This window comes from Carassius auratus, chromosome 19 (assembly GCF_003368295.1).
Source record: "Carassius auratus strain Wakin chromosome 19, ASM336829v1, whole genome shotgun sequence".
NCBI lineage: Eukaryota > Metazoa > Chordata > Actinopteri > Cypriniformes > Cyprinidae > Carassius > Carassius auratus.
In genome coordinates, this window is record NC_039261.1 from 23,958,119 (window position 1) to 23,975,796 (window position 17,678).

Here is a 17,678-nt window from a genome sequence, read left to right on the forward strand (position 1 = left end):
TGTGTATTCCTTTCTGATGTTTAAATAACATACAAACTTCAGGAGAAATAACCCCAAAAACTTTGGCATAATCCCCTGGTGTTACAGGAATATTATAATGTGCCAAAGAACTCAGTGTAAGAAAAAAGAAAACCATTTAAATTAAATAACTGATCCACCAATATGATGTCATTATCAAACCACTGCTTCAGAATAATCTATTTGTGTTTACAGAATATATACTTGGTCCATACATAGTATCTATGAGATGAAAATTGTGATTGTAGATCAAAGACTATGTAGACCATGAAAAAAAAGAACTGAAGGTGAAATTAAGCTAGTTTTGCTGTTATTTTATCAATATAATTACAGCTAATATTCACCTCGGCCAATGACGTCAACGCGCCATTTCTGGACGCAAACGCGCTTCGGTTTTATGGAAAATATTTTTAGGATAAAATGCTTAAATCATACTGAGGATTTTTATGAAAATGTTATGGTGTTCTTTGGTCATTCGGGAGTTTGAAAGTCGGTGTCACAATGAGCTGTCCTTATTTGGAAATGAATTAGTTTACAAGTCACAGGTTTGAAATGACAATAGGGTGAGTAAATAATGACATAGATTTTAATCTGGAGTTAACTTAATGTTATGCTTACATTTCTAAAATGCCAACTTGCCTAATATAACCAAGGTATGTTTGTATAAACACGTACATTATTATAAATTATATAATAGTTACCTTTCTGGTCTGCTGCTCGATAACTGATGTAGAATGGCGCGCTTTTCTTGGCGCTGATGTCACGCGCGGGAATTCCTTAGTGCACCTTTAGTGGTCGCTGTCGCTGCATATTCGTCATGAATGCCATAAATACACACACCTGCCGATTGCTCCATTTATTGAGTAACTAAATGGTCTGTGATACGTTTATCCGCCTTATTTTGTTATTTAATTATCTTTGTATTGCCTTTGATTTGATCTGCTCTGGTTCAGATTTTGGACTGATTCGTAGCTAACGTTATATATAAAGTCATACTCCTTTGTACTATTTATACAAAACTAGGGCTGCACGTTTTCAAGTTTTTCATTAACCGTTAACCGAGGCCCTTAGCGGTTAATACTCGGTTAACCATAGTGTGCGCCAGGGTTTCCGTTGTCCGGTAATTGCCGGACATTGGCTGAAAAAAAAATGAAATGTCCAACAAAATTTAATCTCTCCGGTCAAATTGTCCTATTAAAACTGCCTAATAATCCCGCCCTCTAACACAATCTGAATTTGAAAATAAGCCTAAAATGTATAACGCAAATATACACCGACCTTTGGCTATGTTATAAAGGAACAGGCTCTAGTAATAGTTATGTAACTTTCCGTGTTTAGGCGAAGGTAACAAGCAGGCTCCGAGGCCGCCTCGCTAAGGCTATGACTAAGACTATGTTTGACAGGTTTTATGTTTGACAGGACTTTCAAATATCAAAATGTCATGAATTCATATGTATGTATAAACATATTTTCCTATTATATTTTGCCTGGAAACGCTTCCAACAAGGCGTCGGTTCTATTTCTAGCATGCAGGCGTCGAGCCGCGCCTGAGCCGGGCGTCTCACGCAGGCAGTCGGCAAGCTCTAACCTGTTAACTTGGGAGCCGAATTAAAAACAGACACGCCACGCAGCTGAGACGCTTTCGCCACAGATCCAGTGTGTCGCCGGCCTAATGATGCCCGGGTGTTGGCTGTTGAGATTACAACAACGAGTTTGTACTTGAAGTATATCTAAGCACTGTATTGCAATACTTGCATTGTGCCCCGTCACTCTCAATTTTAAAGTGCTCCAACGCTGTACTTTTCTTTGCCCGCTTCATATTAGAAAAATGACTTCTTCTTGTGGACATTACAAATGTCTGGGAGCGCTCTGGCGGTCTCTAGTGGTTCAAAAATGTATTACAACTAAAATCAATGCACGCCATTGACGTCACTTAACCGAGCAAAATGTTTCACTCGGTTATGCAATTTTTAACGGTTAATCGGTTAATCGGTTAACCATGGACACCCCTATACAAAACAACTACATTCAAGGACGTACGTGTCCCAATTTAATTCCCCCTCATCCCTACTTTCTTGTATAAACTCCACGATCTTAAAAATAGAGAAAAATAAAATAAAATAAAAATAAAAACAAAAAATCTGCTGAAGGTAAAAAAAAAAAACATAACTTAATGAAAAACTTGGATTTTGGTTTATCAGTAAAAAAATAAAAAGTATTGCATAAATATTATCGTGCATAGAAATGACTGATTATATATTAGTGTATTTATCAAAAGTTTCATGGATACCTAGACTATATCAGAGTTCATCTTGGTGATAAGCCTGAACAAGGAGCAAAATCCTAAGTGGTTTTAACTGTACAAGGCAAGTAATGGTGAGGAATTCATTTTGCTATTATTTGATTACTCAGTTAAGACAAACTGCTTACCCCAGCTGTCAGGTGCATTAAACATCCTAAAATCCATGAATGGAAACATTCATAATAAACATACTTTACCAAGGACACCATGAAATTGAAACCAGATGGTGGACGGTGACTCTTTCAGAACACCAACCATGAGTGGCAAACTTTCACACATAAATTTAGAGTGAATGTCACATTGATTTTTATTATTTGAGAGCATTGAGGTTATAATTCAAACATGTTCTGTTAAGAAATTAATTATCAAAATGTAGTTTAAAAAAAGTATACAGTCACATATATGTGTGTTTGTGCATATATATAAACAATATATATGTGTTTATATATATATATATATATAGATATAGCTTATTTATATATAAACAAGGAAGAAAAAAATATTAAAACTTTTATCATTTATATTTGGAATTAAATCTTGCCAAAGTAGCAACTGTGCACCTGGGAAGATTTTTTTTTTTTTTTTTTTTTACTATCCAATTGTGTAAAATTTGCAAGGGTAAATGTACATAAATATATAATCTTCCCGTGCTTTGATCATAGCACATACAACTTCATTTTCACTCAAAATACATTTACATAGCACCAGTGCTCCAAGGAATTATAGGTTGAAAACAAGCTCAAAATAGTAAAATACAATTAAATAAAAATGAAAGCCAAAACAAATAAATACATGGGTTAACATGGTTTAACTGAGGAGTTCAAATAAGATTGCCTTGCTGACTGTAATGATCACAAAATAATTCCTTAACGTGTGAGCTTAAAGCGTGAAACAGGCACATCCAATCTTGACATGAGCGTAGGGGAGACAGTCACGACATCACGTGAGAAAGGCAATATAATAATACAGTGATATGTTTACACTCATTGTACTGCAATCAAAACACACATTATTACAGTTCCCTGTTTATTGCACAAGGGACAGAAATGTTCGTTTAAAAGCATAACAAACAATGGCAACGAAAGTGGAGATTACAGTCACTATAACAAGTGTTTTTTACGAGTCCTGCCATTCCTGACACCGTGTCCGACAGCCTCTGGAGAATGGAGGGGTCGAAACAAGAAATCCTAAAACTGGGAGCTCTAAAACTAGCGTTTTTCAGTTACAAGTGTTAATATAAATAAAATGCATACTATGGTGTTCTTTTATAAAAGTTTTCCTGTAAATAATACAGTCCGAGGTACAATACAATACAAGGTAAAACCAAATGCCATTACAAGCCTATCAATATACATTTTTCTCCCTTTCGCTTTTCTCCCATTATTTTTTTCATAGCACAACCCTATCGCTTTTATACACTAGCAGTTAGTTGCAGTTTTAAAATATGGGTTCTGAGCAACATCGTAAAATTAAGGGGGGAACGAATGAATGATGTCACTAAGAAATGAACCCAATAAGCGCAGTGCTGTCACCTGCTGAATAGTGAGGTTTGAAGCTCATCTTCGTGCTGCAAGGACCACACAAGTTAGAAAAGTTAGAACATCAACAAAAATGGGGAAGAGTACAAAAAAAAAGAACTTCTGACAGTCCTACACAACACAAATGTGTTGCCTTCAATAACTGAAGACGTTTCAATTACGCTCTATACACTGTTAAACATAGTTACTTCTACTTCTTAAACATACAAGTTGCTCGACACGTCTCGAAATTCATCGGACAATCAACGTGTTTTCTTTGTATTGTCTAGGATTGAAAATTGAGAATGCTTTCAAGACTATCAATCAAAGCTGGGCATGGGATGAAATGTATGGATTTCTAATGTGTGTTTCTTGTGGCAGTTACCCTGACCATGGGGATACGTGTCCATTTTGAACCTAAAGTCACTATAATTTAACCTGCCCATTATGACATCACAAAAACAATACTGATCTAACAGTACCATGGTGGGAAAAGTGCTATTTAATACACAATATATATGGAAATGTCTCATTTGAAAGCAATCCATTTTTAAGAATTAAAACAAGATGCCAGCTAGTTTGCACTTCTTCAAAAGGCTGGTATCAGAAATGAAGGCAGTGGCCCTCAATGTCCCCCACCCCCAAAAGGGAACTATGAAAATGCAAGTAAGGTCACCAGTGGTATTTAGGATAAGAGAAAGGGTGGGGAAAATGTCACTATGACCTAAACTAACAATTATTACGCAATGTAACAAATCCATTGTTTAATCCAATGTTTCAGGGTACATGCAGGGACAGTTCTCTTAACCTAAACAACAACCTGTTCAACAAAAGCCTCACGGCCACACCTCAAGCACTAGAGATGACTAAGAATAATAGGAATGGGGGTTTTGGCACCTCCAAAATCCTTGGCGTGTTTCTCCGAAACAAACCGCAAGTTCTGCTTCCCCAGTTCTCACCACTATAGAAAGGGCCCAGACGGAATACTCAATAAGTTGGTGCCCATGGTCAGACTAGAAGAAGGTGACGAGCTGTTCCAGTGGACCTTCTGATGGTGTCTTAAGTTGGATTTGCTGGAGAAGTGCTTATCACACTGCTTACAAGAGAAAGGCTTTTCCTTGGTGTGGATGCGCCGGTGGCAGATGAGCTGGGTGGAGACCCGGAAAGCCTTACCACAGTCCGGGCACTGGTAACGCTTGGGTTCAGTGTGGATGCGTCTGTGGTTTTTGAGTGCCATCAGGTTGGAGAACTCCTTCTGACAGGAGCTGCAGAAATAGGTGCCCATTTTGTGGCTGTTCTTGTGATTTAGAAGCGAGCTGGCGTGACGGTAACCACGGCCGCACTGATCACAGATATGCGACTTACACCCCGCCTCACTGCGACTCTGCTGTTGTTGCTGCTGTTGTTGTTGATGCCCAGATGAGCTGCTCCCTCTGAGGCCATGGTGTGAGGGGTTAAGCTTTGGAAGCCCATCAGGATCCAGTCCCTGGGCCTGCATCAGCGTAAGGTCAAGCCCAGAGCCCCAACCCACATCTGAACCCCTGGACGAAACCCCAGGCTGTTGCAATGATTTTGGTGCACGGCCATGTTGCATTTCCAAGTGGAGTCGAAAGCTAGCCTGGGTAGGGAAGCTCCGCCGGCACAGAGTGCAGGCTAACTCCACCTCTTTTCGGTGCACTCGGCGGTGGTTTTGTAGTTGGGAGGAGACACGAAAAGCCTTGCCGCATTCTGGACAGCGGTGTCTTCGAGTTTCAGAATGGATGCGACGGTGGTTCTTGAGTGTGAGCAGGTTGGAAAAGGTCTTGAGGCACACAGTGCAATTGTAGATGCCGACAGTGTGGATGTTTTTGTGATTAAGGAGTGAGCTGGCATGCCGGTAAGATCGGCCACACTGGTCACATCTGTGGAGACGGAGGAAAGGAAAAGTTAATCTCCCCTGCTCACTGTCCTTTTAACCCCTCAATAGTTAGTAAGACAGATTAGTCTGAAAGTAGTCTGGCAACATGTAGCTGATTTCTATGATAAGTGCATTGACGGATACACAAATACAGGTATATGATCTTGAATCCAGCTGCCAAAACTCAAAAAAACTGGCCCGGCTTGGGGAAGATAACTTGAATAACATTGCCTATTAAGGCAGTGAATAAACTGAACTTGAATTAGAACTTTGAAGTATCCACCGATTGGGTTTGGTTTTAAATTGAAGGCAGTGGTATAATATTCTATATAATTTATGGTGGTAATATATGAACTGTAGATGTATCATTTTGTAACAGTCTACAGGACAAACCTAATCATGAGAAAATGTACTGCAAATCACTGCTTGCTTTCAAACTCATAGTACTTGTACTAAAAGATAAGTAAAAATGGATATGTTACCATGTATAGAAAGAGTACACAAAGGAATTGTTATTTTCTTAAAATAACATAATTGTACAGGAAATAAGGTTTTGGTCAGAATAAAACATGGAAATTTATGAATGCTTCTTCTCATCATTTAATATGATAATATGGAAGTAGTGTGTTAGTGTTATTATGTTGGCACATTTCAAAAACAGTTTTCTGCTTGATATTTATATTGTCTTGGCAGCAAATTGAGCAAAGTTTTAAGCTTTACTTTAAAAACAACAAAAGCTATATTTATACTTAGTAAACATGCATTTAAAAAATGGGTCTAAGTCCCATGTTAAATGCTGTTGGGCCCAGATCAGTATTTATTACTGGAAGCATGACAGCTGATATAACATGGTCAGTATGAGTACTTATGGCAACTGAATGCTAAAATGGAAACTACAGTAAACTACACCATACATTCTAGTATATTATCAATCAGATCAATAAAGGAGGGAATCAATGATTTGGTACAATACACACACATCTACCTAGTAAGTACATAAAAATGTCCCTATTATATCACGACATCCTTACAATCTAGTGCATATTGCTAACTGAAAGCAAAGTGGGGGGTAACTTATCTGGTCTCCACTAATCATACTGTCCAAACTTCAGAAAAATCCGAATTCCGGCACGCGTATGGTCCCAAGGAAGCCGGATTGGAGATCATATACCTGTAATAGACATGTAGAAACCTGTGATCTTTACTAGTTCACTTCAAAAATCACGAACAACAGACGCAAACTCACGTGAACCGGTATTCCTCTCCCTCTCTTGTGCTTGAAGTGTCCTTCCTCACGCCCTCCTTGCCTACCTGGTTGTCCCCGCAGCGGTGCCTAGCCAGCCCAGAACGGCCCTGGAAGCTCTTCCCGCAGGTGGGGCAGCCAAAACGGGTGTGGCCCTCCTCATGGACTCTCTGGTGATTGCGAAGAAAGCGGGCCAGCCGGAAAGCCTTGCCACAGGTTGAGCAGATATGTCGCTTCTTCTGTGTGTGGATACGCATGTGATTGCGCAGGGCCATGTAGTTGGTGTACGGCTTGTCACAAAAGGAGCAGCTGAAGTTGCCAATTTTGTGTGTATTTTTGTGGTTCAGCAGACTGCTAGCATGCTTGTAAGAACAGCCACAAAGGTCACAGGTAAAAGGGCGTTCTTCACGCTCTGGAGACCCCAGGTCACCTGTCTCCATGCTCATATTAGAGCTGTTGAAGGAGGCAGAGGAAGAAGGAAGCTGGGCACTGCAGTTATGCGAGGCCAGATCTGTGGTTGTAGTAAATACTTGAGAGCACCCATCACATTCATATTCAGTTGGAGGAGGAGCCGTCTGCATGCTGGGACCAGGAAGAGGACCAGGAATATCTTTGCAGAGCTGGTTGCTGGTATGTGTTTCAAGTTGCCTCTGGTTCCTGAAGCCCCTACCGCAGTCAGTGCAGGTATATTTCTTAAGAGCGAAATGCATTCGGAGGTGGTTCTTCATTGCCAGTCGATTTGGATAAGTTGAGTTGCACACATTGCAGTGGTATTCACCAATCTTGTGTAGGTTCTTATGATTGGCCAGACTGCCAGCATGACGGTAAGTACGTCCACACTGATCGCAAGCAAAGGGGCGGCGACCGCTGCCATCATCAACTTGCTGGGCCCTAGCCCCCGCATACGGTTTCTTGAAACCTTGAGGCTGACCATAATTGGTGTTCAAAGGAGGATTCTGAATCTTGGGGTCACCCATCCTCATAGCTTGGAGCTGTGATGGGCCTCCCTCATAGCGGGCACCATTGGGATGAGACATGCTTTGAACCCTTTGTTCTCGATCTCCAGTCTTTGCTCTGTGCTCTTCGTGTAGCCGTAGATGATTTATCAACTGCTTCTGAATCTTGAAGGCTTTCCCACACTCCTCACACTTGTGCCTGTGAAGAGACAAAACACACAAAAACGAGCAGATAAGAAAGCAGTGTTAAAATGCTCTTCTAAAAAAGGAAGAAACAGAAAAAGGGAAGGTCCCCTTACAAATACAAAGATGACTACGCAATGCTCAAATGGGGTACAGACATTATGAAATTCAGACTCAACTTTGTGTATGTGTGTATATCAGTATGTTTGTTGCCCTCGTCTTTTCTAATGGGAAAAAAATCACCAGTGCACACTTGCTTTGACACTCAATTTTCATTAAATCTATTAATTCAGTGATGACCTGGGTAATCACATGAGTGGGGAACTCATGATAATACATAAGCATTCAAAGTATGCAAAGAGAACTAAACAGTTAAGAGTATTATAGGGCACATGCAATGCTGGCTAACCTCTTTAAGTCAAAATGAGTCCTCTGGTGGTTCTTGAGAGCCAGTAGGTTGTAGTAGCGTTTTTGGCAGACAAGGCAGCGGAAGACCCCAGTCTTGTGAGATTTCTTATGGTTGAGCAGGGAGCAGGGGTGTCTGTAACTCCTTCCACACTGGTCACACCTGTGGGGCCGATCACCAGAGTCTGGCAACTGCCGAGGGTCTACAGGCCCACCGCTGCCACTGGTACCAGCACCACCCGTCATCCCTTTAGCTCCATTCATACCCTTGTTCAATGCCCCCACTCTCGCCTTGCCTGGACACAGGTGAGTGATCAGCTGGTGGCGATCTGCAAAGAACATGCCACAGTCAATGCAAATGTGGTTCCTTCCATCCATTTTGCCATTAGAATTAGAGATAGTGCCATCCAAGCCATGTGTAGATCCATCTGGCCGGGGATGTCCATGGACTAGCTCGTGGTTAAGCAAGTCCTGCTTTCTGCTGAAGCTCTGGCCACATGTGCTACAGATCAAAATACTGGTTGTACTACCTTCTTGTCGCCTCCTCCACTCTTGCTCACCTATTGGAGAGAGGGCAGAGGAGGGTCCTGCCCCATGGTTAACCCCATGGCTTCGTAAGTGGCTACGAAGTGCCCTCAGGCTGGCGTAATGGTTTCCACAGATTGTGCACTGATAAACCTCTCCATCGTCATCATCTTTGTTATCCATTCTTTTACTGTTGCCCTGGGAGTTGACTTGAGCACCTCCAAACTGCATCAGATCATGACTACGCCTCTGGCGAGCACTTTCTTTGAGATTGCCACTGCCTGCTGGCAGGGAGGCACCACCAGGACTATGGAAGCTCATGTTATCCATGTAACCATTGGTCATACCGCCTTGGTTGACACTGTCTGCTTGACGATGGTTTTGTGGAAGAGGTGAGTGACCAGAATTGCTTTGGGCAAGAGAGCCATCGAATCGGTCATGGAATTCCAGTGAATCCAGGCCACTGTTGTGGGAACTGTCTGGGACAAAGTGTGCTGCATCACCAAGATTACTGGTCAGTGAAATTGGCGTTGTTGCACCACTCTCCTGGTCCTGAGCATGTACAAAGCCTTGTTGAGAGTCTAGCCCTGTCAGTGGCTCAGAGGAAAGCCAATCTCCCTCTTCTGTACCCATCAACTGTGAATTTGGCCGGGATTTGTGACTACGGAGGTGGCTATGAAGTGCTGCTAAGTGTGGATACTGCTTACAGCAAACAGTGCACTGATATTGACCAGTTTGATGGGAGCGTTTATGATTAACTAGACTCCCAGCATGTCGATAGCTTTTCCCACAATCTTGGCACTTAAATCGGCGTTCAGCATCGTCAATGGCTACAGACTGCTCCTGTGACCTTGTCCCACCATTGGATGATGATGTTGATGTTTGAGAGTTTGAAGCCAGTCCATCAGAATTTAAAATAGCAGGGCCATCTTGAGCATGTGTTGTGGTGTGAGGGTCATGGGTAAGATAATGAATTTTGAGACTCTCCAAGTCTGGATGTCCCGTTCCACAATATGCACAGGTATATATGGCATTATTAACAGGAGGGCCTAGCATTGGGTCATAACGCTTGTCGGGTAATGGAGGCATTGGAAGAGGGTCACCTAGAGCAGGTGTATAAGGATTTACCGCTGGGGATCGAACAGAACTAAGATTATGAGGCACTATCCCTGGGAAACTACGTGTAAGCCCCAACGAAGATGATGCAGCATTATGTAACAAAAGGTGCTCTTGAAAGTCATTCTTATTAGGCAAAGCAACTTGACAAAGATGACAAAAGCTGGGTGCCATGTCATTATTCTGGGGGCCAAGGGGACGAGAGTCAGATTGTGCTTCAGGCACAAGGGCTCCCATGGACATTCCAGGGGGCTTAAATTTTGAATGAGTGCGTTCGTGAGCACTTAGAGCTGCAAGATTATTGAACTGTTTGTAACAGACATTGCACTTATACGTGCCCTCTTGATGAGACTTCTTATGGTTTACCAAGCTGCCGTGATGACGATATGTCCTGTCACATTGGTCACATTTGAATGGTCTGTCCCAGGCATCTTCAGATCCTGGAGATTTTTGTTTGTCGGGGTCATGGCCAGGCATCATTCCACTGTTGTTAATGTGACTCCTGAAAGCTGCATCAGACAGATCTTGTGCTAGATTATAATCCCTTTCTTCATCAACATTGTCATCGTTCTCCTCTTCAGCTTGGGCACTTGGAGACAGGGTGTGGATGCGGAGGTGGTTTTTGAGCGCCACTGCATTGGGCAATGTTCTGGTGCAGACCGGGCACTGGAAGGAGCCCATCTCATGAGTTTTTTTGTGAGAAGCCAAGCTACTGGCATGCTTAAAAATACGTCCACACTGCTCACATTCAAATCTGCCATTATCTTCTTGATGATAGTGTGCTTTCATGTGCTCCAGTAGGCTAGGTGTACTTGGGCAAATGATGTCGCATTCTTTGCAAGGTATACCCTTGGCACGATTCATATCATGCATAGCCATGATGAGAAAATTGAAATGGAAGGGGGAAATGTCCACATAAAATGATCCTCGAACAAAGAAGAAAAGGGGGCAATGTGTGATGTTCAGCTCTCTGCTTCTGTAGTATCAGCCATTTTACCTGGGTGACAGATATTCTCTCCAATCAGCCTTTCAATTCCACTCGATCAGAGGAGTTCAGAGAGGGTCTGGACAGTTGTGGGGCATCAGAGGAAAGCTGAGAAAATACAAAAAGAAAAAATTAATTTAATTTCATATATCTATATTCACCATTTTAATATATATATAAGTGACAGAAACAGTTTACAAATCTAGATGCTAGTTTGAAACAGCATAAGAAACGCTGTACCAAGAGTAAGTAAATTAGAGATTATATGCAAAATGGGTAAGGCCTAAAATTATAAAAGAATATATAGTGACCACCTAGATGATCAAGAAAACTTTTTTGCAGAATGTACTATAAATAGCAACTGCATGGTGATTCAGGAATATTGCAGCCTTGGGACCTATCTGGAGGAACTGAACTGAAGCAAAATAAATGTTCCTACATTTTGGAATGTTCATCTCTTCCTTCTTCAACCCGGTAAAAATGTTGCTCATGCAAACTCAACATTTAGGAGGGCGTCAATGTGCCAAAACAAGCAGTTTGGGTCAAAATTGATTAAGAGATACTCACTAATGGCTGTCTAACCATTCAGCTGTTCCTATGTTTGACAAAAAATATAATTGGAGCTATTTTGACAGCTGAAGTGAGCAATTTGCAAAAACAAACAACCAGAAGTCATGCACTGTCAATACAAGCTGTCAATATAAGAGTACTAAGGCCTATACAATGCAATAAAACTTTGCAGCGATGCTTCAATGAATATAAATGAGAATGCAAATGGTGTAGGTTGTTATCTGCAACCTGATACAACTAAATACAGCAGTATGGTATACAAACTCCTACAAACAACCAAGGTTACATTGCCTTGTCATCCCCTGGCAACTCTTTAGCTAGTCTGCCAAATTAAGCTCCAATGCCACATTAATGCTCAGATTAATAACTACAATGTACTTTTTGATTAATTATATGGCATGGCAGCTGATTTTTGAGGGAATCTTTTTCATTTAAAGGCGTCATATGATGCGATTTCAAGTTTTCCTTTTGTCTTTGGAGTGTTACAAGCTATTGGTGCATAAAGAAGATCTTGAAAGTTGAAAAGACTAAAGTCTTGAACCCAAAGCGATATTCTTTGTAAAGTTAAGACTTTTACATTTTAATGGAGGACTGCCCGAAAGTATGTTTACATATGTAAAGGATTTCCCACAGATAATTAAAAACATGAGTTTTGAGCAGTGTAGAGCAGTGGTTTTCAATTCCAGTCCTTGTGCTCCCTGCTCTGCAAATTTTGTATGTTTCTCTTTTCGCTTCAGACGTTTGTTCTACTTGACGTAAGTGCCCTGCGAAGTGGACAACACATGATATTCCTCCATGATCCCAGTTTGAAGCGAACATATACGTTCTTTTCAAAGTGCAAAATTGAAGTGTGCAAAACATGAATTTATATATTTTATTTACAGAGGTATATGGTGTCACACTTGTCTGTGTGTGAAGACGTTGCACAACTCAAATCCATTAATTAATATTCTGAAGAGAAGTAAACTTAAACAGATTTCCCCTGTTCAGGGAGTAAGGAGCAATGAAAACTGTGTAGGGACCATGTCAATCAGAACATAGTTCATGCATGTAGCTCACTTCTAACGAGCTTATTATCTGAATCAGGTGTGTTAACAAAGAGAGACAATGCAAAATATGCAGAGCTGGGGGGTGCGAGGACTGGAATGGAGAACCGCTGGTGTAGAGTAGCACTTGTCGTTTTTCATTTCTCTGATCACAAATGCAGACATGGTTTTATGTTTACACAGTGCAATGCGATGCAAAGTGTAAAAACACAGTATAAGTTATTATAATCCATAATCATGTCCCCACTGGATGCAACAAATGGTTCATTTGTAATAGGGTTTATTATTTTTATCTTGTAGTGCCAATGTTCTGACCTGGACACGCATCACAGTACGGCAAGGGGCGTAAATTAAGACTGACCAAAATTTTATTGCATTTCCACATTTCATATATTTGTGAACTGATGACCCCAATTTTAATACTGAAAGTTACTCTTAAAACTAGTTTTCGTTGTTATCCATTGTTAAATCAATCTGATGTGCTCTTCAAAACACATGCATTATTCTGATTTTCTGTTGCTTTCACTGGTAAACTAAGTGCTAGTACTCACTTCAAAATCACTTCCTCAGATTAAATCACTGTCATGGGCATCGCTAAAGCCAAGTGAAACTTGGTCACTTTGGCTCCAATATAAATACAGAACCAGCCTGATTCAAAAAAGATTCAGTATGTTTGGCAGTCCAAAATAAGTGCCACCACTTTTCTTACTCAGGATAATATGTAAAGCACAGTATTATTCAAGTGGAGTTTACTTTAACAGAACTAAATAAAAGGCATGACCACAAATTCACTTCAATTAGTCTCCACTGGGGAACAATTCATCTTACCACACAACTTGAATGAAAGAAAGTGCTCTTTTACCACACAATGGCCATCAGAAAACCGAAACACTAGAAAGCTCAGCTGGATTATTTTCCTGCCTCTCTCAAGCCAGTTGTTTGGCATTATTTCGCTGTCAGTACAATAACCTCAACAATAACCCAATGTTCAGACAATATGTGACTGATATCAAAATCTGTCAATGTGAAGTGATCTGGCGGTAAACAAGAGGTCAATAAGGCCTTGTTTAGAGCTGCAACAGGGTTTGAAGAAAAATAGTTTCTAATGGATCAGATTATTTATTCTGCATGGGTCACATAAGTATAATTTCATTTTAGCTCTGAATCAGTCTGTATTTGTAGGTCACCAATTTGCTTTACAAAATGTGATATCCCTGTATGCATCTCATGTCATTTTAAACTAATATTTTATACAATCACATTCAAGCTGCTAATTATAACAGTAAGGAAAGGAAAACGCCAGTTTTTCCATATTCCACTGTGTTCTTCCCTCAACTTGAGTGATATTACTGCGCCGAGGTCGAAGTGCATCAAAGTGCTCTTCCACCATACTTTATAGTTATCATTTCTTATCCGCTTAGAAAATCACCTGTTTATTTTGTGACACCACACTTCCTTGTGTAACTACTCATGTAATCGTCTTTAAATAGGGAAAACATGGAAGCGTTTAGTGGCTTCTAAATTCATCCGTTTGGATCCTTAGAAATGAATGGTGCTAAGCTAAATGCTAGCATAGTGGCGCCACGCGCTACAGCGATTAAGTGCACACACTGAGATGGGAGAGGTACAGATCACCTTATCTAAGTTGATGGAAGAACATAGTGGAATATGGAAAAACGGTGGCGTTTCCCTTTAAATATATCCATGATAATCAGGTTAGTCTGGTACCAAGGCATATATTTCTGTAATTATCTAATATATCATGTAATTGAACAATGAAATATACTATGGAAAAATAAGTGCTTCAAGGCTCATGTAAGTTCCACATCCTAAAGTTTCAAAATTTTAAGTTTCACTATTTCTTACATTTGGAATTACATTTTATGCTACAAGTTGCAATACAGATTATGTGAAGTGTTTATGATGTGATTGTGATCATCATTCAAGCACAGCACAATCTGCTGTATGTGGAATTAATCTTTTCTCACAGCATCTGTGATCCGAGTTAAGATCGCATACCCTTAGGGTATATAACCTGACCAGTGGTCTCTGACTCAAGACCATCTGGATGCATTAGCTCATCAACGCTGACAAGATCCATACTGCAAAATGCCAGATGGGTCAAGATTTACAGTAGGGGTGCATCGATCAAGATCGACCGATCATTATATTTGCGAATATAACACATAATTACTGTATTTGCAGTAAGGGATGGTTTAGACGTTAATTAACTATAACTTTACAGTAGCATTTTTCATTGTAGAATTGTACTACGCACTGTTTTAGAGGGAGGTAGGAAAATCTGACAGTGTAGGACAAATCTACAGAACACCGGCTTTACTGACGAGATGTGCATTTGATCGGCCGATCTTGATCGGTGCACCCCTAATTTACAGAATAAAATGAATGCAGTAATATACAAATAGACTATTTACACCATGTTTGCTCATTTGAAGGTTGGTACAAGCTGTACTAGAACATGTTGAAGTGAAATATTTTTTTTTTTTTAAATCATGGTATAGTGTTGATATCAGCTGGTAATATCATGGTACTTATCCGATATATGTACTTGGACATGTAACAACTGAATTATCATATAACATCACAAAACATGGTAAAGCATATTGTTTTTTGTTATTGAAATATTGTGTTTAAATCTAAGTCATGCTTTACATTGCATAACCAGTGATAAACTTGATAACTATTTTTTGCTTTACTACAATATTTTCAGTCATTTCCGATAAGGATTATAAAATAAAATAAAAATTTATCATTCAGACAATTGTGTGTCAAAAAGTTAGGTAAAACAGCTAAGCATAAAGAAACAGGTTTTATTTATAACTTGGCTTTTATTTTCCCTATGTACAAACAGCTCTCAAATCATTATTGCAGCAGGTTATGAAGCTAGAAAATGTTGATGGTTTCATAGCATTGTATTATTTTCCAACCAGAAAAAATAAATAAATATTCATTTTAGCAATTCACTGGATATTTAAGATTTTATTAACTCCCTTTATATTTCAGGACATAATTTTACATTCTTCTAATAATCAAAGGGACCTTTTACAGCTCTTAAAAACTAGTAAACAGTGATAAAACACATGGGCTCATAAAAAAAATTATAATAATATTTCTAGTAACTTGCCTATCATCTAAATATATAAACTGACCCTCCCAAAACATTGTTACAGTTGAAATGTGTTATTATGCATTATATTTTGTTATTTCCCAATGGCGCAGCTCACAAAGAAACAAACGGATGGGAAACAACACGTCTGTGTGGACCCCTAATGATAACAATAATTTTCGTCAACTGGAACAAAAGACGTTTTTATATCAAATATAAGCGATTAACGCCTCGCCATGACCTTGGCATGACGCTCCCACACCCGCTTTTTATCCGGACAAAAGCAGATGCAGATACCCGACATTCCGCGTCATTTTCCCTCCCCAGACTCACCAAATAAGACGCCAAAAGTCCTGAACCCAGACAAAAATGTAGTGCATCCAGTTGGGCTTGATATACTATAATGTCTTTAGTCAAATACGTGTGTACATCTTTGTGAGGGATACCTAAAAATGCACATCCTGACCCGTGTGTTTTTCACAGGATGCGCGTCGCGCGAGTCTCTGTCTGTGTGCAAATATTAGCTGGTGGGCTTTAGCACCAATAACGAGTGTGTGAAGGAAGGAAAAACATAATTTTCGAAGCGACAAACGCTTTAGACGAAATATTCGCGCTCATTTGTTGTCAACCTCGTGTGAGGGTTCGAATGCGCGAAAAAAAAATCCGGCGATCGCATCGATTGTTTTAATGTGTCGGTCTGACAGCGACAAACCCCCTTCAGCTAACGCGCTAGCCTCTCTTCACGATATTAGCGCGGGAGCAAACAAAACAGTCTTTCAAACAAAATAAACCATTGTGATGTCGTGTGGATAAATAATACTCAAAATAAATCTGTCTGAAACGATACACGCCCGGCATACAGTGTGAAATGGTTTCTGCTTCGCAGTAAGGTCAGTGCTAGTCGGCTAACGTTAGCTGCCTAGCGACACAAAGATCCGGAGGCTCGCGAGCTCTGATTCAATGAATGTGGCCATTGTGTGCAATTAAACAAACACCTTCAAGCTGCAACCACTTACCCGACTTACAGACGTGCGCAATGATCAGGAATGGGGGTTTATGCTCTTTTTGATTGCGCAGATGATAAATTGCATGTTCAGTCGCTCGCCATAGTCATTTTTTAACTCTTTTTTTTTTTCTTCAGCGGGCGGCTCCACCGTCTTGTTCTCGGTGTATTGAGCACACTTCCTGCTGCGGGCTGAACGGGGATGTAGATCTGCGGACGTGCTTCACCGCGTCATTCTGCGCTCATCTCCGTGTGTTTGCGTTGGAAGTTAACATTGTCCGTTGAAGCGTGTACCTAATTTTTCTCTAAAATCATAAAGCAGATGTTTGCTTTAGGTGTTTCCAGTATTTGGGTAACGTTAGACAATAGACAGTGTCTGCAAGTTTTTGTCCATCCACTGGAAATGCCACCCACCAAAAAGTACCATGTTTTTCTATGCTATTACATTGGAAAACTGTGGGGGCTACATGCATTATTTCAGTAATTAAAATGTTTAAGCCAAAAGTTAAAGGGAAACCTGTCCACTTCCATTCTAGTATTTTTTCCAATGTGGAAGTCAATGGGCACCGTCAACTGTTGGTTTACTAACATTCTTCAAACCTTTCATAAGGGACAATTTTTTTAAAATTGAGGTTTATACATGACATGAAAGCTAAATAAATAAGCCTTCCATTGATGTATGGTTTGATAGGATCAGACAATATTTGACCGAGATAAAACTATTTGAAAATCTGGAATCTGAGGGTGCAAAAAAAAATATATTGAGAATATCCCCTTTAAATTTG

At 40.2% G+C, this 17,678-nt stretch overlaps 1 protein-coding gene and 1 long non-coding RNA gene across 6 annotated transcripts in view; both read right to left on the reverse strand.

The window, feature by feature from the left end:
• Positions 1 to 974, reverse strand: part of LOC113119894 (uncharacterized) — a 40,448-nt gene extending 39,474 nt beyond the window's left edge. Inside the window, exon 1 of the long non-coding RNA XR_003294534.1 lies at positions 720 to 974. This is a non-coding gene — a long non-coding RNA (uncharacterized LOC113119894). The remainder of the gene's footprint in view (positions 1 to 719) is intronic.
• Positions 975 to 3,332: 2,358 nt separating this feature from the next.
• On the reverse strand, positions 3,333 to 17,315 carry LOC113119861 (zinc finger protein 646-like). 5 transcript variants are annotated; one of them, XM_026289571.1, is made up of 5 exons: positions 16,907 to 17,310; positions 9,082 to 11,255; positions 8,526 to 8,850; positions 6,981 to 8,132; positions 3,333 to 5,738 (listed from the first exon to the last, which is right to left on the reverse strand). In XM_026289571.1, the coding sequence occupies exons 2-5, from the start codon at positions 11,039 to 11,041 to the stop codon at positions 4,799 to 4,801; spliced, it is 4,377 nt and encodes a 1,458-aa protein (XP_026145356.1). In that variant the 5' UTR covers positions 11,042 to 11,255; positions 16,907 to 17,310; the 3' UTR covers positions 3,333 to 4,798. The 5 variants fall into 5 exon arrangements, with proteins under 5 accessions (XP_026145356.1, XP_026145354.1, XP_026145355.1 ...); XM_026289572.1 differs by adding an exon at positions 6,813 to 6,905 and having other exon boundaries at positions 5,596 to 5,738; positions 8,526 to 11,255; positions 16,907 to 17,315; XM_026289573.1 differs by adding an exon at positions 6,813 to 6,905 and having other exon boundaries at positions 5,606 to 5,740; positions 7,046 to 8,132; positions 8,526 to 11,255; positions 16,907 to 17,315.
• Between the last annotated feature and the right edge of the window lie 363 nt (positions 17,316 to 17,678).

Bases quoted from the DNA above. Each gene is read 5' to 3' on its own strand.
- LOC113119861 (XM_026289569.1), bottom strand. From the start codon at position 11,041: ATGGCTATGCATGATATGAATCGTGCCAAGGGTATACCTTGCAAAGAA. The intron at 8,133-8,525 runs GTTAGCCAGCAT...GTCTCTTCACAG, and splicing joins ACTCATTTTGACTTAAAGAG to GCACAAGTGTGAGGAGTGTG. The intron at 5,739-6,980 runs GTGAGTTTGCGT...CCGTCTCCACAG, and splicing joins GGAGAGGAATACCGGTTCAC to ATGTGACCAGTGTGGCCGAT.